Source organism: Denticeps clupeoides, unplaced genomic scaffold (genome assembly GCF_900700375.1).
Source record: "Denticeps clupeoides unplaced genomic scaffold, fDenClu1.1, whole genome shotgun sequence".
In the NCBI taxonomy this organism is placed as follows: Eukaryota; Metazoa; Chordata; class Actinopteri; order Clupeiformes; family Denticipitidae; genus Denticeps; species Denticeps clupeoides.
Window position 1 is genome coordinate 97,120 of NW_021630111.1, and position 25,381 is coordinate 122,500.

General features: G+C 46.7%; 1 protein-coding gene across 1 annotated transcript in view; it reads left to right on the top strand.

The window, feature by feature from the left end:
• The first annotated feature begins 6,674 nt into the window (after window positions 1-6,674).
• Window positions 6,675-25,381, top strand: part of LOC114783708 (unconventional myosin-IXa-like) — an 86,067-nt gene continuing 67,360 nt past the window's right edge. Inside the window, 1 exon segment of the mRNA XM_028969214.1 lies at window positions 6,675-6,955. Coding sequence (XP_028825047.1) covers window positions 6,944-6,955 — 12 coding nt within the window. The 5' untranslated portion in view covers window positions 6,675-6,943.

Sequence of the window (25,381 nt, forward strand, 5' to 3'; positions counted from 1 at the left end):
TGGTAGTAGCCTAGTGGGTAACACACTCGCCTATGAACCAGAAGACCCAGGTTCAAATCCTGCTTACTACCATCGTGTCCCTGAGCAAGACACTTAACCCTGAGTTGCTCCGGGGGGGACTGTCCCTGTAACTACTGGTTGTAAGTGGCTCTGGATAGGTCGCCTCAACTGTCCGTAGATAGCCTCACGTGGGCAGCACAAGGCTGTTTGTCCCATTACTTCAGTCGCCGCAGCCATTTCTGCATGAAGACTGCAGGCATTATGTGTGACTCTGGGTACGATTTGAACACGGCCCGGGGCGTGTTCTCAGGTTCTCGTGGCGGAAAGCCAGGCCTGCCGTAATGACGCCTGCGAATTCGGCCGCATTAGTCCTACTTGGACGGTTCCAGCGGTCGTTCCCACGTCTCCTTGGAGGCAGGAACCCTGGACGCTTTTGTGGAGGTACACCTGGTTCTCTTTTTTTTTTTCTTCTTCTCTTCCTCCCCGCGGTGAGCAATGGCAGGAATGCTTCGGCTTACCCCTCCGAGTGGAACTGTGGGCCGGATCAGCCCCCACCGCGCAACAGGAAAGGGCCGAAGACAATCCAGAGTAAACATGAGCTAACATTTGTCACATTTAGCAGCGGTGTGGTGACAAAAGACATTCTTAGCAGCTGAACGTGTCAGAAAAGACGTGCTTTCGGATTTGGTTTAGCGGCGAGGACCTGGTGAGGGAAGGTTAACAGGGTGGCCGTCTGCTGATTGCATGTGGGGATGGGGGAGGGCGGCTCTGCATGAGTGCTGGGACATTCCTGCCTGCTGGCTAATGGTTTGTGGGGCTCCGGGGAGCCTCCTTATGAGCCTCTGCTGAGGGAGCGCAGAGCAAGTGGAGGGCATCCAAACGTGTCCCTGGGGATGTGGAGGCAAGAGGTGGCGACGTGGGCTGCGGCAGCAGATCCTGACCGGCGTCCTGGTGGAAGTGGAGCCAGGAGAGAGCATGGCCCGAGAGGGAGGGGTGCAGGAATCCTTCCTGAAAACCTGCAAACAAGCAACATGTGTGGAGGAGGAACGCTCGGCAGGAACCGAACAGAGGATCTGTTCTTCATGAAAGCTCCCATGGACGTGTCATAATATGAGCACCGTCCAGGCAGAACGTCTGCGTTGTTGTTCATGTACCAGCGTCTGATCATCACCCCTGATCTGTTGTATTCACGGTGTGGGAGCAGATGGAGGTCTGGTCTCAGCCCAGCCCTCCCAGGAGCCCCGTTTGCCTCTGGAATGTTCTTTGGAGGACCTTTGCGCTCGTCGGCGGCTGTAGTGGAGGAACTGCAGGCCGGCAAACAAAACGAAGTGCTGAATCTGCCGTCTCCTCTCCTCTTCTAGCCGTGGAACCCACAGGTTCTTCCCTGGTGAAAGCTGCTGTTTATTAACAGCTCGGCGGCTGGTTTTACTGCGGCTTTATGACCCTTCTGAGTTACTATCTCTCTTTACAGGACCAGGGAACTTTTAACTTTCCTTCACCCTGACCTTGATGGTCTCATGCAAACCCCCATGTGTTCGTAACGCAGGTAGAGGTTCCATCCCGGTGGCAGTAAATCATCCAGCTCAGTTCCAACCTACAGAAGAACACTCAATCAATGAGTCGGAAAATAGGGCCAATTCGTTAAAAATAAATAATCACAGGAAATCATGATTAATCACATCAAAAATGGAAGTTTTGGGTTATTTTTGGAAGTTGTAACGCTTTCAGATCGTCAGAACTTTGTCTGATGGTGGGCCAGTACGAGATGTTGGTTGGAGAAAGGCAGCATGATTTCTGTCTTGAATTACTGATGACAAATGATGTGATAAAAAAGTAAAATGTGTAGCATTTCTGAGGTTGCCTGTTAAGTATGACACTGGTGTGATGTCGGCATCTGGGATCTGTTTTTTTGCTGCACACACGAAACACCGGGACATTAATACAAATATGAAGAGTATATACAGTATATGTTCTTGAATGGAGAACTCAAATTTTCTCCTTCTCACTAACTTCCACTGGCAAGCCCTCCTCAGCCGTTTCATTTTTCTCGATGTTCAGCATTAGAAACTATGAGAGGATGTTGCGATGTGATTAATTTGTGTTAAAAACAAAATAACACAAGAAGGTTTCCAAATTCATTCATAACGCTGCACTAATTAACATACTTGTATATGCATATCCAGTATATGCATCTCCAATATATAATATACATAAAGGCTTTTACTAATTCCAAATGCAACAATACTATAGGCTGCCTAGGACTATTTATAAGCCAGACTGGAGGTGAGGACCAACTTTTCTGTGGTATGGGGTGAAGAGAGTTCCCATTAGAACGTTCCATCCAGAGACATCTGCTGGCCTCCATCCAGACACCCCAGTACGAACTGTAAACCCGAGGGCCAGAACAGATATCTCCCACGTTGCTGTTAAACCTCAATGCAAAGATAAATATTGGTCTTCGGTGTATTTATTTTCCTAACACAGACCTAGCGAGGATACATATCTCCGTCCTGTACAGAACCATACGTTTGGTGAGAAATAACAATCCTGCTGGAATTTCCTGCCTGCAAACAAAATGCAAGAAGAATTCAATGCAAGGACCCCATCATAGTCACTGCTCAACACCTTTGGGTGCTGTATTTCCTGCCCAACTTTTAAAGTACAATTATCTGAAACCCAGCACTTTCCCTGTCAACATCACTGGAAGGCGATAAAGTGGAAGAGAAGTGATTCTCATTGTGAGACACTGCAGCACAGCACACGGTGACACAGCGAAATGTGTCCTCTGCTTTTAACCATCACCCTTGGTGAGCAGTGGGCAGCCATGACAGGCGCCCGGGGAGCAGCGTGTGGGGACGGTGGCACCTTCCTTAGCCACTTCCTGAACCGCTAGGGCACCACCCAACAGAGTTCTACTTTACACGACATCTTCACAAGATCCGAAGCAGCTTTTCCACTGTGTTGCGGAACCTTGCGTGCTGATGGAGGCTGAAGGGTGGTTGAGGGTGCTGGGGAGTCCAACCTGTGGAGACGCCGTAGCTGCTGAATCCTTGGAACACGTTCGTCATACCAGGGGGTCCTTCTTTTTGTACATCTAGCTGTCCTTGGTAAATAAAAACCCACTTTGATCAATTGTGTGGTTGAGTTCCTTGTGTTTCGGCCTCATTTTCCTCACTTTGATTCACGATTTGGCCTTTTCTGAAACGAGTCCGATCTAATCTCCGCATGTTTCCCTTTAGATGATGTAACTCCATGTTTTTTTGCAGCGTTGCGGTGGAAATTAACTTTGGCTCAGTGCTGCTGCTCCGGCGAGGGGAAATATGGTAATTGGGGATTTATGGCGTGGCTGTCAGGGAGGGTCTTTTACTGCGGCGCTGATTTGAGAAGTGATGTTCGGGGGCAGAGATTAGCCCCTCTCGCCGTAATGAGGCGGATTTGGGGAGCACCTGTTTTGTATAAAGCCCCTTCGCTCCGCCCCCGCGGAGGACAGAAATAAGGCCGAGGAGCGCGCGGTGGGCCGGGCCTCACGGGGAGCGAGGACACCTTCGTGCTTTACAACTTCCTGTCAAGCCTGCTCACTCCTTCGCCGACTCTGACGCTCAAAGTCTGTTCCTTTCTACGAAATTCAGAATTGTGGTACTGACACGCAACAGGAATGCGAATATCAGACGGAGGGCAAAATACGGTGCCAAGGTCACCCGGCCTGCAGGGAGGAATAATAGGACGATGGGCCGCCGCCGCACATGCATGTTGATTTGCTGCATGGTGAAGCACAAACGACGGCTCCTCGCTGGCTGTTCAGCAAAAATATTTTGCGTTTATGTTGAAGCTGTGACGCTGGATTCAACTCACGAAATCGTAAATCCTGCAGAAAAAAGAATCCTTTTTTATTTTGGTCATGGTTTAATTTTTGATAATGTCTTAACTTGAGGCAGCATTAGACTCCATCGGCAGAATGTTCAACGTCACCTCTCCAGACATCAACGACATTTTAATTAGAGAGGGGGGACTTAAAATGGCATTAAAATTTTTTATGGTTTTGTACTTTTTCCAGAACAATCCGAATTCTGGAAAACTTGGGACCTTCTGTAAATTAAATGAAAACCAAAAGGGTTTCAAATCACGAGCTACTATTTTATTCACAACCAAACATGGAACAAGCATCAAATTGGACATGAGCTAATTTTTTTTGTGTAAATATTAAAAAAATCTTCTTATGTTATCTGTGTTCTGAATAAAATATTGGCTTGTGAGATTTTTAAATCTTTAAAATCTTTTAGCCTTCATGTTATTTCTCAACTTTTCCAGAATGTAATTCAATTTACGCCCGGAGACCCTGCATTTATCATATGTGATTTATGTGGATTTGTAGATGTATTATGTACTCTTTGCTGCTGGTCTAGGTGTGTTTGCGTGGGGGGACGGCGGCAGCTGCTGTTATTCCTAGTCTCACCAGGGTGTGCTGCCTGCACGTCTGCTGGAACACAGAGCCCCGGATCCCACATCCAGCGAGGAGTCACGTTTCACCGTAAAAAGCGAAGGAGAGATGAGATTTTCCTGGTGTCTCGCGGCTGAGAACAGATAAATGCACACTACCGCTTCCAGGTGTTTTGTTCTCTCTGCCATGTTTAGGTTCTCGAGAGCGAACGTGGAACAGGCATCAACTGATCCGTCACCAGCATTGCCACCCTGGGATATGTGTGACAGCCAGATCAATGGCCACCCTCTGTCACAGGTTAGAGTCTGTTCTTCCCCAGCGGCACTAATACTAATAGAGGGTTATGTAGCATGTAGTTATGTACCATCATCTCCTGTCCTTCTTGATATTCCATGTTATTCCAAGAACTGTTTATAATTTTACTTAGTTTAGTTAGGTTTGCTACTGTTTTTGTAAATGTCATAATTTCCCTTCTCCATGTTAACCAAGTTTTCCACCGGTTTTAATTGCTGCCACTTAGAGAAGCCGCAAGTTGCATCCACGGGTTGGCAGTATATGCAAGGCCCGCTAGCAAATGTTTTATTGGTTCAACGAACATTAATGTGGCGGCGGGGCTCTTTTTACTCCTTCTGAAATATCGGTGCCCGGGGTGGAAGCCACCCATCACCCAGAGGATGGCTCATCTCCAAAGGGGATATATCTAAAAGCCACAGGTCTCACTGCTGTTTCCTTCATTCTTCTCTGGCTCGTCTTCTTGTTTTTCAGTTTTTGCCATGATTTGCATCATATAAATCTATTTAACATGTCCTACACATGCTGGTGGGGAATCGCAAGGCAGGGAGGGCATGCGGACCCACACTGAGAACTTCCAGAATGGCAACCAATCCCACTCTTACTATATATTCCATTGAGAGAAAATTCTATTGCATGAATCTGCTCTTTCCATGTACCCTGTTTGGCTGTTATTTACTTCATCACAATTCCCTCAAATTCTCATATGATAGCTTTTAATGATTAAAAAACTCACATTCAACCTTGTACCGACTGCAAATCCAATAAAATGATCAGACCAGCTCTACTCCTGAGAATGACATGCATATTTTCTGCTTCTACTGTATAATGAATATCAGCTGTGGCCAAGGAATAAATCTATATGATAAATTCCTGACAGGAATGTATATTCCTCTACTGTTCACCATACACCACATAATTTCATACTATTTATTATACTTTCCATACCGCAGAATGACAGCATGGCTGCGATATCAGCCCCTAGATGAAACTCACAACACATCCATCTCAAGCACACATGTAGAATGTATATATGTTTCATATAGATGTTTCATACATTCCGGTAACAAAGGATGTTTTCATGTTTTAATGCTTTTCTGTGAAAAGAGGTCACTGTTCTGTCCCAGTCGTGGATCTACTGACTTTGGTTTATGAGCACAGGACCCCAGCCCATTGTCACTAAGCCCCTCCTGTGGCCTTTGGCCATTGGGGTTTTATCATTGTCAATTTAGACAGTGATGCTGAATGTATGGAATGTTGGGTAACTGTATTCCCCCTCTTCAGAGTCACATGGAACGCCCGAAGGCAGGGAAAACATGCTGTTGTTTCAGAAACATTCATCGTGAAATGGAAGCAAGTTTTACATTTTGTGCTCGCAATAGATTCGCCCTGGACTTTTCTATAATGAATCTATGACGCATCATCAGCTAAAGATGAATAAAATCGCAGATATGACCAAATTCCTCCGGCCTTTACTGATATGTCCAACGTAGGACCGGCCCCCGGCAAAACCAGCCGAAAAGAGCTTCTAATTAGTGGCTCTGCCAGCTCTCACATTAGAGCCACTCATCACCCTGGGGGTGGCTGGCCTGTCCTGTCAGGAAGCAGACTCATTTCTCACCGGAGTCTCACCGAGGGCCCGGGACATTATCAGTAGGTACAACAACATAAAGGGCTGTTTGATCATGGGTTCAAATCGAAAACATATATATATATATATATATAGAGAGAGAGAGAGAGAGAACAAATGTTTAATGTTCTTGCATTAAGATGTGCTGTATACATTTATACATTTGGTGTAGGATTTTTACAGTTTCATTTGCGTGGTGTGCTTTAATATTCCGTGATATTCCGTGATATTCCGGGCCTGTCTGGGACGGCGCTCCCGTGGTAACCGCGCAGGCCCCGCCCACCGCGCCACGCCCCGCCCACCCCCACCGAAGTCACGGCGGCTTTACGGCGATTAGGGGGAGAAGCTCCGCGCGGCCGGCTGCAGCAGCGACGTGACGTGACGTGACGCGGCGGCGGCGGCGGCGACGGTCTGGAGGCGAGAACAGGACGGAACCTTCTGTAGCGCCGCCGCTGCGGTGTCGTGGTGCAGATTCCACAAACAAACAAGCAAATAAATAACGAGGAGGAAGGAGGAGGAGAAGAAGAAGAAGAAGAAGTGAGGACGCTGTTCGGATTTATAAATACGCGCGGAGGGGGACGTGCATGCGGCCAGAGGTAAGAGCATTTCGTGGCGATGCGAGGCGATATGAACGTTAATAGACGCGCCGTGGGGACAGATGATGGTGCCGCAGAGCTGTCACGAACGCCACCGCGTCCCTTTGTGTCATGGTTTTATCACCGCCGCGCATCTCCGGACGCGGGTGTCGTTGTCACGGGAAGGTGTCCCCTCGCGGCGGCAGCCTGTTGTTCGGCCGGCGCAGACAATGACCGCCGCTGACAGGCCCGTGATAAATGGCCGCGTTTCGGGGACCCCGGCCGGCGTGGATGGTTCGTCGCCCTCGGCCGTGGGTCCCGTGGAGCAGCGGGGAGGAGATGGGCGCCTCCTTTTTCTTGCTGGCTTCATGTCAGTGGACATGGAGACGACCTCCCGCCCGGTTCTTCTCCACTATTTACAGAGATGAGCAGATGCTGGGGCTTGGAGAGGTGGTAGTAGCCTAGTGGGCCACTTACACACTTACCTACGAACCAGAAGACCCCCACTTACTGCCACCGTGTCCCTGAGCAGGACACGTAAACCTGAGTGTCTCCAGGGGGGACTGTCCCTGTAACTACCGACTGTAAGTTGCTTCTGTAAATTTACATTTACAGCATTTATCAGACGCCCTTATCCAGTAATTACAGGGACAGTCCCCCTCCTGGAGACACTCGGGGTTAAGTGTCTCGCTCAGGGACACAATGGTAGTAAGTGGGATTTGAACCTTGGTCTTCTGGTTCATAGGCAAGTGTGTTACCCACTAGGCGACTACCACCCTGATATAAATAATGTAAAATATATTTTTATAAAGTTTGATATGACCGCTTTCACCGTACTTCTTTCAGAAGCTCCCACCTGTCAACACGCCACAGACAGTGTTACCAGACGGGTGGAACAATCTTCCAGCGATGAAATGAAACACACACACACACACACATACACACACACACACACACACACACAGCCAAAACTATCTGATAAGTAGTTGCAGCTTAACATACTTAAGATAGGTTTCAAATTCATAACCAGATCCTGGCAACGCCGTCTCCTCCACATGTCCTGTTGTTCTCATCTCTGTTCTAGTCGTCTCGGACTCCAACGTAGGATCGTTAGGAATTCAGACGGACGAACGGGCGAATCTTGCATTCGTAAATACGCCCTTCGGTGTGAGATGTCGCACACCGTGGCGCCGCCCCGCGAGAAATGGTAACCGGAGTCCCGTGTTTTTCGGACGTCGGGACGGATGCTGGGCACGTGATGTCATTCAGCCCCGCCCTGCAGCTGCGCCCCACCTGCACCGCCTCGGTCGCGGGGCCGCGTTTAGTCACGCCATGTAATGCCACGTCTGACCCTGCTGTTTTGGATGACTTCATGATCTGAGCATAAGGGACCCAAAATATTGGTTCACAATAACGCGAGATATTAACTTGCACATGAACATCGCCCTCCTCCGTTATACACCGTCCTGCAGAGATTCAGAACAAATTATTAAAGGTTTAAGTGTGAAAAATGTCAATGGGATATTTGTGGGACCGCTAAACGTGCTTAATATTTGCCAGCGTGCTTAACTCGACCCATATGGGGATCTTCAGAGAGGTTTATCCATATATGGCATCGATGAATCCCTCACTGGCAAATCATTTTCCCAACTTCAGTTGCCAGTGTTTTTGTCAGAAACATTTTTTTTTTTTTTTTTACTATCTGTCAGTAAACAGCTGCGAATATTTACTCCAACATGCCATCACCCACCCAGCCAGCTGACTTACCCGGCCATATTGAACGGGATTTGCCTGTAATTAATTTTAATAAGAGCCACGTTGCGCACATGCGGCCGGGGTCGAGTTAAAAGGGATTTGGAAAAGGCCTGTTTACCTCCCAACATCCACAGCGCGGGAACGCTCGCCTCGTTTTCTTCTTCTTCTTCTTCTTCTTCTTCTTCTGACGTGGTTCTTCAAAGGGGTTCAGCAGTTCAGGCTGTTGCTGTGATATCGTTAATCTTCTTTATACGCCAGCGAGGCCCGATTCAGCTGCAGAATCTGAGCAGATGCTTCGCAGCCCGTATTTACTCCTGGAATAATCGCCGTTCGCTGCTGAGCACCGACCGCTCTCATGCGGGAAACTAAAGACGAGAATGGCCTTCCACCGTGTACCTTTTGCGGCGGCCCCGTTGGAACGTTCCAGCGAGTCTTGATCTAGCTTGACTTTTTACGTCCCTCTGTGTCCTAACTTCTCAAGGAAACATTGCGAGAGCCTGTAGACTAAAAAAACATGCAAAGATAGTCAGTATCGAGAGCGGAGAGTTGACCTCTGACCTTGGAAGTAGCCTTTAATTCACAGACGGAAATTTCACGCTTCAAAATGAGCGGCGTGCAATTAGGGTGTGGCGCTGTACGGTGTAGCCGTATTACAACACTACCAGCCGGCACCGGTGGCGGTCTTGCTGTACCTCACCGTATACCGCGGGGCGGGGCTCAAACTGTAACTGGGCCTTCGGTCCAGTGTTTTATTATTTACATATTATATTACATTACATTCTATTTACACATCACTCCTGCATGAACCATATTTCCGTTTTTAAAGAAACGTCCTCTTATTGTCTCGTTAGAATTGAGTTTTTATTTTGTGACTTTTATTGTCTTGACACACGCGGATCTGTGCTGCCTTCCAACATTTTTATGGCAATTCGTATCAAAGCTGTAATTTTGGACACAGAGGTGGTCTCTTTCGTGGCCAATCCGTGGCGCTGTGTCTGCAGAACCCACCTCACCGGCGGGGCGGAGACTCGTCTTTCGCTATCTGCCGTATTCCGTGCCGCCGGCTTCCGTTTCGGAGCTTGTGGTGGCGGCCGGCCCCTGGCATCCGCCACAGAACTGCGACAGCGACCAGCTGGTGGCTGGGTGTGGCATGGTCACCGGCAGGGCCTGTCTCCGTCCTGCCCTCGCCGTCCACTCGCTCTGACCGGAGTAATTACAGAGACTGGGCAGGGCGGGGCTCTGTTGTCTGTCCTGCGTCCTCTCGCTGTCTCACTCAGGCCGCTGAACGCCACGTGACCAATCAGAAATGAAGCCTCCTCGTATCTTCGTGTCGGGCGGCTATAGATCTCTTTTTAGATAGTCTTCTAACGTAACGTAACCGTTTCTTCTATCTTGGTACCTTTTCCTTCAACTGGTTCTGTTGTTCCTGTTCTGGTTCCGCGGTTCTGCTTTCCTTAGCCCAATAATATTTAAACAGAACTATCATCTGCTATATAACGTTCTCAGAAGGCGCTGAAGCTCCAGGCGTGTCTGAGGCGTGCCGGCTGGAGCTCCTGCTTCTAGGGCTGCAACTAACAATTATTTTAATAATCGATTAATCTGTCGATTATTTTTTTTGATTAATCGTAGAATCGGATTTAAAAAAAAAAAAAAAAAGAAAAACTAGAAAAGCATTCATTTACAACCCTTTATTCAAACACAGAACCAAAATCTTTAGAAAGTGCACAAACATGTTGCTCCTTGAGCTGTTATAATAATAAAATAAAATAAAAATTGACTAACACAAAAAACATACACATGTATGCTTTACATCTGCCAAATATACACCTTTTTTAAAAAAATAAAGTGCCACCTGAGCTGCCAGAATAATTTATAAAAAAAATAAAGAACAATACAAATGTACACTACACTGCAGATGCACACACTCGCAGACGCACACAGTCACAAACTCTCACTGACACACACACACACACACACACACACACACTGCAAAAAATGCTTTTCTAACTTAGTAGTTTTGTCCTGATTTCAGTCAAAATCTCTAAAAAAATCTTAAATCAAGATACATTTACTAGACACATGAAATAGCATAAGAAATGATGTCTTGTTTTCTGATAAAACATCTCAAAATTAAGTGACTGTTTAAAACAAGCAAAATTATCTGCCAATGGGGTAAGAACGCTAGTCTTAATGAGATATAATCTCAAACAGAAGTTTTAAGCATCACTTCATTTTCTCATGCCATTTTTCGTGTCTAGTAATCTTGATTTAAGATTTTTTTAGATATTTGGACTGGAAACGAGACAAAATTACTAGGTAAGAAAAGCTTTTTTTGCAGTGTAGCTATACATGACAACCCCAAAAAGGCTAGTGAATAAAAACATGTCTTTTAATGCAAAGTAACTATAGCACCCCTGCTTTACTACTGTTATTAACGCGCTAACGCTAACTTGTCATGCTTGTCAAGCTGGATGACGGGTAAACATTTACAGCATTTATCAGACGCCCTTATCCAGAGCGATAATCAGTACTTACAGGGACAGTCCCCCTGGAGCAACTTAGGGTTAAGTGTCTTGCTCAGGGACACAATAGGCGAGTCGTCCACGCGGAGACGCAGAGAACAGTCCGAACGCTGTTTCATCCCCCCTCCACACCTGTAGGTGGCGCTGTAAGTCCCCGTCTAGTTCTCCTCCGCGGCGAGTTAAACTCCCGCACCAGGGACATTACGTTCCTCACTTCAAAACGGAACAAAAGTAGGATTCTGTAGTGACTTCCCCTGCTGCTGAACTCCCTTCCTCCTCATCTAACACGCGTTTCAGGTGCTGGATCATTGCCGTGGTGCTCCCGTGCCGTGCCATGTCGCTTTTGCATATTTTCGCGCAGATTTCTCTGCCGCCGCCATGTATCTGTCCTCTACCTCCGCTTGTTTTTTATTTTTTTTATTTTTGCTCCGCGCTGTCTATGAGGCGGCAAACTCTGCTAGCATCTGCATCCGAGTGTGTTTACTCCGCTCCGCGCTCAAATAAAGTTTTTTTTTTTAATAATCAAACGTCTCCACGTCGCGCGACATAATGAATCGATTAGGAAATTCGTTGCCAACTCTTTTAGTAATCGATTTTTATCGATTCAGTCGATTCGTTGTTGCAGCCCTACCCGCTTCGTATGATGTCGTGTGAATCTGTGTCTCTCAGAAGAATCACTGTTTGTGATTTTTTAGAGCTGCGAACTAGTCTCACGATTCGGTTACGATGATCAATGTCTCGTTATCGGTGCATCGTGACGCATTCTATACATTTTCTACATTGTCACATGATTTAAGAGTTAAGGTCTCGTTCACTAGCATGGACACAAAACATTGTCGGCTTTAAGTCACCTGAAGCCACGAATGCCAGAAAAACGGCTGGTTCAGACGTCCGTGGTGTCAGGTGAGCCGGCGCTCATCGCGAATACATCAAGGCGTGCAGCGGTCAAAGTTCAGCAAATCTGTGAAGGTGTGAGAACGAGGCCGCAGAGTGCCGCGCGGTGTGAAGCTTTGCTGTACTCAGATCAGGCCGCCACAGTCAGTACCGGCACTGCTGTTTTTATGCTGCCGTCGGAAAATCACCAAGCAACGTCATTATAACCTCATCGATGTAGAATCGCGGTGTATCGATTATACAATTAATTCCAACACCCCAAGCGATCATGTGATCTTGGCCGATGGGACGTTGCATCGACGCTCTGTGCCCCCTGTCATTCAGAGCGTGGACAAGTGCTGCTGAATACGTGCGCTAAGAAGCCCCCCAGGCCCAGAACTAGCTGTTTTGGGCCATGACAGGGGTTCGCAGTTTCAGGTTGTCCTACTTGTAAGAAGCGGTATTAGTGGTAAGGGTGGTATAGCCTAGTGGGTAACACACTGGCCTATGAACCAGAAGACCCGGGTTCGAATCCCCCTTACTACCATTGTGTCCCTGAGCAAGACACTTAAGTTGCTCCAGGGAGACTGACCCTGTAACTACTGATTGTAAGTCGCTCTGGATAAGGGCGTCTGATAAATGCTGTAAATGTAAGAAGCTGGGAAAATGTAGGCCGCTGAACCAAACCTCCAGCAGCACCTGAAAGTGGTTCCTCTGTTGGAGAGAGGAGGAGAGTAAAACAATCACTAGGGCTCTGGGTCACTATATCGTCTGACATGTCCAATGTTATATTTTAAAACTGTGGAATAACTTAAAAATTGAAAAATTTAACCGGCTGCGAATCACTATGTTCCCTCAACTTCACGCCCAGTGAAGTTTACAGTTCATCGTACATTGTGAGATAAAAGTAAATCATGCACCATTAGCTATACCTTCTAATGTTCTCCAGCAATTCTTATACAGTGTATTTAAGGGTGTGGCCATTTAGTGATTCATTTACAAATATTAATGTGCAAAATGTGCAATCTGTAGTCACTATACAGCACATCTAGCATGTGTCACTCATCGGTTTAGGTCCGTTGCATTTTGACACCAATGACGAATGTAATTAAGGTCCAACGCTTTTCTGGGATGCTGGCGGCTCCAGTTCATCTGGCAAAATGTAATTTATTCCAGGCAATCTGTTTGTTGTTTTCTCTGTTTCCCATGTGACATTGTGCTGACTGCACACACACACACACACACACACACTGACTGGCTGTAATGTTTCAGAGTTAACAGGCGAGATGGATAAAGGTCCCAATATGCCTGGGACCTTCCATTCAGAACGGACGGGAATAGGCCGAGGTGTCTCATTCAGGTGCCTTGTAAATGGACCGGTTGTGTTTCTGTGGAACGGCCTGGCTTCTCTGTGTAGTCCGCAGCCCCGGCGCTCTCATTTGATCTCTCTCCGGTTGAAAGTGCAGCCGCCCAGCCGGTGCTGCCGGGATCACAGGAGGGTTCGGTGGCTCATGCGCAAGGCCCGCGTTGCTTTTAATAGCGCCCCTTTATTTTTTTCTTTTTCTCCCCCTCCTGTAATGTATGCGGCAGATGTGCTCTGTGCCCTTAAATGGGGACTGTGTTCCTCGGTGGTACCTGCGCCGCGGAGCGCTCGCTGCTTTGATGTCCTGGGAGAGCCTCACAAAGGCCTATAGACTGAGGAAAGGGCTGAATCACAGTGTCACTTTGAGCTAATTAGAGACGCAGCGCTCGCCTGTTCTACCCCGCGGGCTCTGTAGCGCGGTCGCACTTTCCCGGCGAAGGTCCTCTGGCTCGGACGGATCGCAGCGGAAACGGGAAACTTAATCTGAGCCGCTATAAAGGGCTGATGAAAGCGCTATTGTCTTTGCGAGGGGCCGTATTGGCCACCGTGCGGCGAAGTCCTGTGATTTGGTTATGGAGGCGCGGCGTGAAATGCCTCCGCGCTCTGTAACCTGCGGCCGGATTGGCGGAGGTGTCACCCTGGGGTTCACGTTGGCACCTTTGCTAGAGAATGAGGCCATCTGACGGTGTGAATGGTGGAGCTGTCGGCTCCCTGCATGTCCGCTTGTTCCTCCGCTTTCTGGACTTCATGTTTCGCAAGCGTGTTGAAAGGCCGTCACAGTCCCCGCTGTCTTCCTGTCTGAAAAATAAATGCCACTTGCATCCATCCTGCGTCCAAACGGTCTAATTTTAGCCGAAGCGTGTTCTAATGCACTCGTCTGGTTTCTTTAAATAGGTCATGATGAACACAGCAGCCCTTTGACGCTCGCTTGCTGCTGTTTGTGCCTGGGGCATCATGCAGTAAAAGTGCCCGTAATGACAGTAGACAGGCGCTGTTCGGGGACTCCATATGCGCCTTGTCTACCAACCACCGTCCGTCACCGCTTATTCCCTCCCACTCCGATTCTGATATTTAAAAAAACTGTAGATTAGAGCACGGAACGCGAGGGTGGTGGGAAGTGCTGCGTGGAGAATGCGGTGGGACAGTGCGAGGCTGTGCTGTACCTGCATGAGGAAGAGGGGGCGGGGCGGGGCGTCCGAGACACTGGAAGAGCCTGAGCTCGGAGGAAATGAGAGGAACTGAATTGCTGGCTCGCTCTCAAGCAGCTGTGGCCAAGGGGGATGGTACTGTATAAGCAGATTTGTTTCTGGACTGAGCCGCTCTCGTGAGTAAAGCAGCAGTTGCAACATTTGTCTTTGGAAACGCTGATTTTATCCTCCCGAGAACCAAGCTTTTGTTTGGAGGGTATTTTTAATTTCCTTTAGCTGTTTGGGATTAGCAGGACGTCATGAACAAAAAAACAATTTGTAGTTTTGTCAAAAAATAATGTCCTTAAATAAGGACATCTGGACTAAAATCATAGTTGTGTTACAATACTGTTTCTAAAACGGGTCCAATACTTGGGGTCCAAGGGTCCATACAGACACTTTTAAGAAATAATTCACCTCAAAAAGTTTCAACCTCAAAAATGAGTATTAGTACCTTGTTGACTTTCTGGAGACCCCATAGAAGAAATTCCACCATCTTGTTTTCTTTGTTTTTTTTTTTTTGTTTTTTTTTTTTGTACATTACTTCTGACCACTAGGAGGCAAGGCAAAGGTCCCTGAATGAGGACAAGAGGTTTAAATTGAACAAAAGACTAGCCCATATGAGGACGTTAATGGGTTTGCTTGTCTTTGTCCCTTGTGTCTGCGCATACTGAGGAGCGTCCTTTTAAATAATGCTACTGACCTCATGACAAATTGTCTCCACCAGTCACAGACCCTCTTGCAGGAAACGCATATAATGACTGCTGACATATACACTCACGCACACAATTCACACGGAAGGAGGCTGGACTTTCAATTTTGAAGATAATTGAATAAATCTTGAGCAAATCAGGTTTGCACACTAAACTGACATTTAAATTTTGAGATCAGTTCTGGTGACTTTGTAAGAGTGACTGCTGTGAACTAGAAAATTCTTAATCCCACACATCCTAGCCTGCCCCATTGGATGTTGAGCAATAAATCATCAGCTTTGGCTAATTTTGGTCGGCTTGGCATGAAAAGGCCTGAGAAACGCTGTCTTGAAGAAAGCAGAAGGGAACAGTGTCCAAGTTCTCACATACCTGAGCCTCTGGGTTCGGCCAGCAGCACTGTGTTTATGTAAAGAGATCTCGCTGCCCGTCTCCGCCCGCTGGTGCACTAGTGTGCCCTCGGGCCGGGCTGGGCGCAGACCATTTTGCCCCAATAACTTGTCTCTGAGCAGTAAATGGAGTGTGTATAATTCAGCGGAGCGATAGCTTCAGAGCTCCCCAGACCACCACCGGCCAGCCCTGCTCACTCCAAGTATGTGGAAAACTGTCAAACATGACATCACACTGCTCCGCCAGTAATCTGTTTCCATTTATTTCTCATTCGTATGCTAGTCTGATCATTTTATTATCAAGCAATCAATCTTCTTTTTCTGTTTCGAATCATCACGCCGTCCCTGAAAATGCGGTTTCCAGGAGTAAACCATGTTAAACCCACAGCTGCCGTTCCTGAGTGTTCAATTTGTTGGCCACCACGGTGTCCCGATATAATCCCAGAGGATTAAACGCCTCTTAGCAGAACTCATAATCCGGGTTCGGGGTTGAACAGACAGGGTTGGTGAAGACATATTCAAGTCAGGGGGACCATTGAGTAGGAACAGAAATGTTTGTGGTTTAAATGAATATAGATGTGGGATAATACAGCGGGACTGCATGGTATTCTTGTACACAGTAATGGTTTAAAATAGTAAATGGCAAAGCAATACAGCAGTTGCACTGTTCAAAGAGTCTTTTTCTTGTTTTGAGGACAACTGTACTGCAATACACCGAGCATGGTTGACTTTGTGATATAGTTGTTGTTATTCCTGCATTACGTATTGTATTGCATAGAATCTTCTAAATACTCTGGAATTAAATTGGAATCGTCCATCAATTTTTGTTTCTCAACTGGTATCAAACAAGTCTAATGGAAACTATGCAAGTGTTAATTGGGGTTAATTGTTTAGTTATTATTTCATTCTTAAGGTCACAAACGCATTGTAGGCCATAAGCCCTTGTTTGTTCAGCATCTCATGTGTAATATTATTTTCGTGGTTCATATGCCGTAGATGGAGAGTCTGAAGACCGTTTGTATTTCTGCTTTCCCCTCGTATTTTCCAGTAAGAGCGGCGGACCATCCTCCGGCTGGAAGTCGGAGCCGGAGAGCAGGGCGTCTAAATCTGAGGCGTTACTCAACCCCGACAAACAATGTGCTCATTGAGCAGCGGGGAGCGCATTCTTTACCCATAAGCCCCCAGCAGAGCTGCCACATCACAATAGGTTGTTTATGAGTGACACGGTATGAGTTTCAGTCTCAGCGGCAATACGGCAAAACACTGTAGGCACTGGCCCATTTCATGAATATGACTATGAAAGATCATGATCATGTTGGCTGTCAGGCATTCAAGGTCTTCAAATTGCATCTGATTTGTCAAAATATTTAAGCAATGAATGCCTGTCGTTGGTTGTCACTTAACTGTCAGTGACTAGTTTGATCAAAATTAATAATGAACTAAAACCAAACCTACAGCTCCTGCCGAAGTGACCACTGGTTGAGGTGCAGGATATATTGCCAAAGCCAATGGCCAGGAGATATAATACACCTAATAAGGGTGAGAATCAGACAGTTTTGCATTAGATACTGATAAGATCACCTGCGTAGTTTGTATCTCCGCTTAAAATACCATTTGGGTGTAGTTTCTCTTTTGTACGTTTTCTGAATAAACCTCGTGTTGCCGTTTAAACAGCAGTGTTTATCCTCAGTAAATCAGCCGTGCAGGATCCCACACTGCTCATTACCGGCGGCAGCGGACCTGTCCGGCTCCTCACTTCCCCTTCTGCTCTGGCACCGGAGAGAAATGCTGCTCTGAGATGGAGAACTGATAACGCGCCCTGCAGTTAACAGGGGGTTTTGATCCGAGCGGAAATGAGGAAGTGACTAGATGTTGGTCCTTGCGGTCTTGTCACTTCACCGACACCTTGATGGGGACAGCTTAGTACAAATTTCTCTCTCAAGCAACTTCTGAGGAAAAGTAATAATGGTGGGAATGCGTCTCTCTGACTCTGTGTGATGTGTGATATTTGTCCTCCGCATTTTTCCTCTATGCAAATTTTACACACGCTCACCAAACTACATGCACCACAGCATAACATTCATTATGTCCAATATGGCAAGATTTCTACTCTTCAATGTAATTAACATGATTTGACCTTGTTTCTGAACATGATCAGCAAGGCTGGTCCTATAAACATTGCAAATACTTGTAATTTTCTTCAGAAATCCGTGTTTTCGTGTTGTTCAGATGGACATGCATATAAAATATAACTAATCCACCAATATGTTGCCAAGCCCGGGCCGCACGGCGTGTTGCCCTGCAGACGTGTATCCCAGGCTGCACCTGGCCGGGATTCGGCCGGACCCCCCTCGGTGAGCGAGGCTCATCGGAGGTCACGTTGTGTATAGTTACTCTCTCGGCGACACGGCGTTTACACAACTGTAAAAATCTGGCCGGAGCGCAGACGTCTGGTTTGGTTGCATTCCTCTTGTTCTTGCCTGATGACCTCAGCGCTCGCGGCTGCTTGCGTTGTTGTGAGAAGGATCGGTCCATAAGTGGCAATGACTGTGGCTCAGCAGAACTTCTTCTTCTTCTTTTTTTTTATTGCAGAATTTACGTTCTCGGTTCTCAATAACCAGCTCTTCTGTACAAGGAAGCCTGCAGTTACTTATCCATGAAACAGCTCTATTTCTAATACAGCCTCTCTTGGAGTGTGACTAAAACCTTTTTCCTTGAAACTGGTTCGAGAAAATGCTGATTGTAGACATTGGTGTGCCAACTCTGGTTTTGAGGAAGGTTCTACTTACAGGAACAATGTTGCTTGACTCATTTGACCGTTTTTGTCTTTCCCTCTTAATGTCTAAATGTCTGACACATAAAATCCGATTTGCCTGAGCTGCTCTTTATACAGGTGCACTGGCACTGAAACACGTCTTCACGTTCCAGGAAGTTGGTCCTATTTGTTTGTAAAAAGATTTATTTATTTATTTATTTATTTTTATACGTTGCATGATGACATTTTTTATTGCAAGACCCAGGTTAAAAATCCCACTTACTACCATTGTGTCCCTGAGCAAGACACTTAACCATAAGTTGCTCCAGGGGGGGGACTGTCCCTGTAACTACTCATTGTAAGTCGCTCTGGATAAGGGCGTCTGATAAATGCCATAAATGTAAATATCCTGTACTGGCTTCATGTTTATCTTTTTTTCATATTTTGTGACCATTGTCTCATGGATGTTACAGTGGCACAGGTCACATTTTTTAAATGGTGCCGTGTCGTGATTCACTTGTGTTGTAGTGTTGGTGTTTTCTTCTGGTTTGTGGATTATCAACCATTTCGGTTCCAGTCACCTACTCACTTCCCCTCTATGGTCTACAGCCGAGGTGCGAGACCAGGCGCTTTCAGACTTTGTTCTGCTGCGTTGTGTGAGGCGGTTTTGTCATTTCAGAGGGACCATGTTAAGCAGCGTCTCTGGCCTGTCACAGCCTTCCCTCTGTGAATTTTTGATTTATGCGGACCCTCCAAAACCAGGCCAGCCAGCCCTCTCTCCCACACGCTGCTGGTTGGGACACGTCCCTGCCGTCCGGGGAGAGCAGGGCTGTTATTAGGGCAACGTTTCCACCACTTTGATGTGTGCAGATGACTTGATGGAGACATCATTTACCACATGCAATTTGTGCAGCAGTGACTGTCACTCTTTAAGCATTACAGGCTGAATCAGAATGAAACATTCGACATTCATCAGCGGAAATTCGAGGATCTTGCCCCTTTTGGCTGGGGGATTTACAGTTATATAAGAACACTAACCCTCTTTATTAAAGTGCATGGGCCCAACCCAGAATTGAGGATATGTTGAATGCAACAAATATACCTGATGAAGGCTGGGGAATATACTTTCTTTTTACAATATGCAATCTGGTAACATATCTTTTTATCTGTACAATAGTACTTACCTGGTAGTAAAATTGATATGCTTTTTATATAAAATTAACACTGCGTCGTCAGTGAGTGGGTGGGTGGTGTGTGTGTTTTTTTCAAATGTCCTCTCAAAGGTGAGAAATGAACAGATTCATGTACAAGTGTTGCGTGTAATAACACCTACATCAGTCGTACACACAATCAACTTTCAAGGCTTTTGAGGGCAAGTGCAAGCCACTGTTTGTGCCATATGTGACAGGCGGGGACATTTTGCTGCTCCTCCCTAGGAACAAAGTGTATTGACACATTCCGGTTTTCCACACAGGCCTCAGGCATGTGTTATATATTCCCAAAATGTAGCAACATTCACCGTAAGCATTGTATCATTCCAGGTTACACTCATCTTTAATCACGGTTGATGATGATGATGATGATGATGCTGGTCATCACGGTCACACAGTTACCGGAGAGTTCACCTCTAGACACATAACAGTTGATATGTGTTTTTACTGCTGACCTATCCTGCTCCGTAAAGCTCATCATTTTCTTCAAATGCTCTCATCCAGCTCTGGCCCATCATAAAAGGAGGTGGAATCCAGGACTGTGTTTATTTTTTACTTTTACTGTCAATGTAGAATCATTTTATCGTTTGAAGTTATTGACGGGTGATGGATGATTCATTCACTGTACTGTTTCATAGTTATAAAGTGAAGTGTTTCATATCCTTTTGTTGCTCTGGAGGCCATCATATCTAAACAAGCTTTAGAGGCCGTGCTCTCCAGCCCTGTTCCTTTGATATAAAGGTATTTTCCTAATAATGAACTCCGTCCGACTCGGGTGCATGTAGCTCTTCCTGTTTCGTCTCGTTTGCTGTTAGTCCGAACTGGAGCTACATGCCTGAAAAGCAGCCAGTTGTGTGATAACCTCTATCGGCGAGCCATTAGGAAGCTGGCTGACACCAACTTGAACTGTGTGCGGATTAGTACGTTTGAAATACCCATAACGCACTGCAGCATGTGCTGTATCCCCTGCACATTCGGCTTGCTGGTCTCCAGCCACATCCTGTTCCCAGAACCGAAGCAATTTGAGAATTAAGATGGCCGCGTGGGGTGACATTCTCCGAGGTGCTCTCAGGCTACAACTGCATCTGTCAGGCTCGTGGCCTCGGGGGGAGTCGGGAGGGGGTGGGATGTCCCTTGAGATTTATTTATTTCCCGTCAGAGCACGTCGATGATGGCTCATTCTGCAGTCATTATTGATCCAGCAGTTCCTAGAAGTTGGTCTGTGTGATCCAGGACGATAGATATAATATGAAATATACGCTCGACGGTTTTTTATTTGCGTTTAAGATCTTGGCCGGCCTTCCGCTGTGCCTGCACGTGTGTCCGCAGGCAGATCCTGCCGGTTGGGAGCAGCTCTGAGGTTATCTCTCAGACAGGATGCATGGGTCCCGTGTCCCCGGGGTCCCCCAGACAGCCCTCTGTGTGCTCCGATGCCCACCGGGACACCGTCAGCTGCATCCTAATGTGTGCCGCTGCAGCTGAGCTCATAGCAGGTCTATTGTCTGTCTGCATCTTTCTGTGCTCTGATGGATGAATAATTCAGAGGAGCTTGTTTGCAGGCAGAGCATCCGGATTTAAGAGCCATTAACGGAGCCGCTGCATTGATTGTGAATTAACCCTTATGTTTTTGTGATTGCTATAATTGTGTGGCGTGTTAGTGGGACTAGAATGAAACTGGCAGCCTGTTTGGTTTATTTTCCATCTTGCTGCTTCATATGAAGCTTGACAGCGGTCGGGTGGCGGTTTGAGATTGATGAGGGTCAGAATCGTTATAGGAAAGCGTAAATAACATCGCAGTCAGTCACTGAGTGGGAGGTAACCAGATGTGTGTGTCAGTGCTGCCTTCTGTGTGTGTGCACGCGCATTCATATTATTTATATCAATGTCCTCTCAAATTAAATAAGTGTAATATTGAATAATGCAGGTGGAATGCAGCTCGACTCACATCAGCAATCTTTCCCGCTCATGTAGATTCCTTCTCTACAATATCAGACGAATCCGTCCTCATCTGTCAACACAGGCCACCCAGATACTGGTTCAGTCCTTAGTAATCTCACGACTGGATTACTGTAACTCCCTTCTAGCTGGTCTACCACTATGTACCATCCGACCTCTACAACTACTACAAAATGCAGCAGCACGACTGATCTTCAACCTTCCCAAGTTCTCCCACACCGCCCCTCTGCTACGTTCCCTCCTCTGGCTCCCAGTAGCTGCAGGCATCAGGTTCAAAATACTGATGCTGGCCTACAAAGCCAAACATGGAGCAGCACCATCCTACCTCACAGCCCTTATTACACCTCGCACTGCACCTCGTATACTCCGAGCCTCCAGTACTGCTCGCCTGACATTCATCTAGACTCTTCTCCGTCTTGGCCCCTCGTTTAAATGAACTTAAATGAGTTTAAATGAACTTCCCCTCGAGGTCAGAACAGCACAGTCATTGTGGATAAGGGCGTCTGCCAAATGCCTTAAATGTAAATGTAAATTCGGTGAGCGTTATGTACAGGCCTCAGGCTTGTGATTTCTATAGATTACTTTCAGTTAGATTAGATCACAAGAATGTTTTAATGTGTTTTATCAAATGAATGTAATTATGTATATTATACATTTTGATGAAGACTGTCATTGCATGTGTACGTTTAATGTAATATATGTTTATTATACTATTTCCAGTTTCATTGTGTGTGTGACTGAGACTATACCACTAGCAACAGAGAGGTGGGTGTGACTGGTGTGGGGGGGTGGGCCTGAACCCTGATACAGAAACTCATCCTTGTCTCAGACAGGCTGCAGGATGCATACAGAGAACTATAGGATTAACCCTGGACACACACACACACACACACACACTCCACCTACATACATGTAAACACTGATGCACAAGTATGTTTTCACACACCCCTCTCTCTCTTGCTCTCTCTTTTTGATCAAGTTTCAGTCCCCCCTCTTCCTCCCACCTATTTTCTATAGCTGACACACACACACACACTCACACACACTCATGTTGCTGCCTGCTCCAAGGTTGAGGGCTGAGACAAGAGCTACATTTATTCCCTCTTCCTCTTTAAATGCCTGTTTATTTCACCGTCCACGCTGGCTTGACACGTGTCCGGATTTGAGAACGCTTTGCAGTGACACACAAACAAGTGCGCTCTGGCGCGGGCTCAGGCCGCTCAGCGCTGAGGAATTCCTGGCCGGGGCCTGCGCCGCGTCCCTCTCCGTCTCCGGCGCTCTCTGGAATCTGATTGGCCCGGTCACGTCCGGCTGCAGCCAGCTGCTCTCCGCCGGGGCCGCGGCTCCCTTCGCCGCTCACCTCGTGTCGTTCTGCGGAGCCTCGCCCACGCCTACCACCACTTCTTCAAATATTTGGTGTACAGGTCTTGTCCATGCCAGTTGTTACTCTTCAGGTCAAAGGTTAAGTGTGTTAGCGCTCGGAACGTTCAGAATGTTTCTGCTGATTTTTTTTATTTTTTATTATGAGTTCATTCCAGATGCTGGAATCACATTAAAAAGTTGTGGAATGTTTCACCAGTTGCAGGGTTCTTCATTTTCTGGAGGGGCGATGTAAGGCCAAGCATCTTCTTTACTGAAATTGAGTTGCATTTCTTCTGCAGTGTTTTAAATATAAAATACAAAATGGACTCCATGATTTGACATGAATGCGTCTGATGTTGAGAGCACAAGTAAATGTGACACAAGGCCTGGGATACAGCAGCGGAAGGGGAGGAATGTCGATCCATGGCCTTCGCTCACATGCATTTCCTGCACGGGGTCGAATGGCAGACGTCTGCTTTTTGAATGCGGGCGAATGCAGAGAGCCGCCTTGACCTGCTTGTGAACCGCCACTTTCTGATGAAAAGGCTCTCCTCGTTATTAGCCCCGATGCCTGTTCCAACAGCGTCACAGAGAGGAACGATTCACCTGGGAGATTATCAGGCGAAGCCCTCATATGTGACCAAACAAAGCTGCCGCTGCCACGCCCTTCCTGGCCTCCCGACTTTTGTTAAGTGGAGATCCTGAACAGGGGCTCTGCATGGACTTGCATGGTTTCACGCCCCCTAGTCTTCCTCCTAAGGTCATTGTCAGCGTTCATGTTCACTGTCATCAGGTGCTTTGGGTCCTCAGGCATGGGTGTCTGTGTGCGTGCCTGCTTGGATTTTGGATTGTGGTGGTGACCTGTAATGACTTCATAGGGTCTGTGTAAACATGACTTGCAAATTTGAGGGGCATGTCCGGGCCCATGCTTATATGCCCCGCCGCTCGTTGCAATGACCTTTGACCTGACCTCCATCTTTCTTTCCAGCTGCTTTGTTATCTGCTGCTTTATCGGGGGACAGCAGCTGCAACTCTTATCTGCTGTCCAGAGCCTCGCTGTCTTACTGCCCCCCACAAAGATGTCCAGCCCAGAGTGGTGTGAGGGTCATAGGGACATCCCATGATCCTCCTTTCTTTGGCATTTGACTTCCGCGTGGTCAGCACTACCTCTATGCCTACCTTAATGCCAGTTGAAGCCCCACTATGAGCTGTGTGACTGTGATCTGAGGCCACATGGTTCCTGGTTCCAGCCTGAAGAGTTCTTGAAGGTCCTTTATTCCAGGATCCAGGAGCTTTCAGTTTGGGCCAGTTAATGCAGCTGCAGTGCTTTTTTCTGTCATTTGTTGACAGATTCATGTCTCTGTGTGACTTGTCAGCGAGCACCAGTGTAGTGGGAATGAGGTTTTTATTTTTTATAATGGGCTGTCAGAGGGAGGAGTCCAGGTTATAAAAACAGCATTATTAGTTACTGTATGTGGGAATTAACCTCTTCAACAGTCCCAGATCCAGAACTGGTGGTTGCATCGCCCAATCTAATACAAATACAATTAGAAACAACTATGATAAAACAAATAAGATTGCACATGGTTTGCATTGCTTACTGAAATAAAAGCACTTTGATTTGGCAGAAGGCCACATTGTGCCATAAATCGTTCACAGACTCCACTTCTCTGATCCGACTGGTCCTTCATTCTCTCAGGATTGCAACCTGTGGTCTTGTTGGTGTTGAAGTAGAGATTTGTCTGGGACCTGTTCAGTCTGTTCATACCTTTGCAACACCTTAATTATCTTTGCACGATATGGACAGTTCATTCGCGTGGAATTCTCAATCATGTAATCAAAAGAATCCGAATGCGCTTGTGATAAACTCAGTGACTGGCTTTCCAGGTCAGGCAGGATCAGAGTAAAACTGCATGAGTTGTTTTTTTCCTTGTCTCACATGGCTAGAATTAAGTAAGGGCGTTCATGTAGTAAAATACGCAGATAAACTATAACAATAGAAAAAGAGACCCAAATATAACTATAACTCTAATATAATATGTGTTATTTTCTGTCAGTCAGTGTTACTGCGTAAATTTGTCCTCCTGAGATCCTGCATAGCTCTGATAAATGCGTAAATTTGTCCTCCTGAGATCCTGCATAGCTCTGATAAATGCGTAAATTTGTCCTCCTGAGATCCTGCATAGCTCTGATAAATGCCATAAATGTAGCTCAGTGACAGCTTGCAGTCCGGACATCACTGTTAGACTGACAGTCTCCCGTGGCAACAGCCCTCGCATCGTCCCCAAGGGGACACGCCGTGAGCCAGACGAGCGAAAAACAAACCTTGACTGTTTTAATTAAGCGGCGTGAGGTGTGGACCAG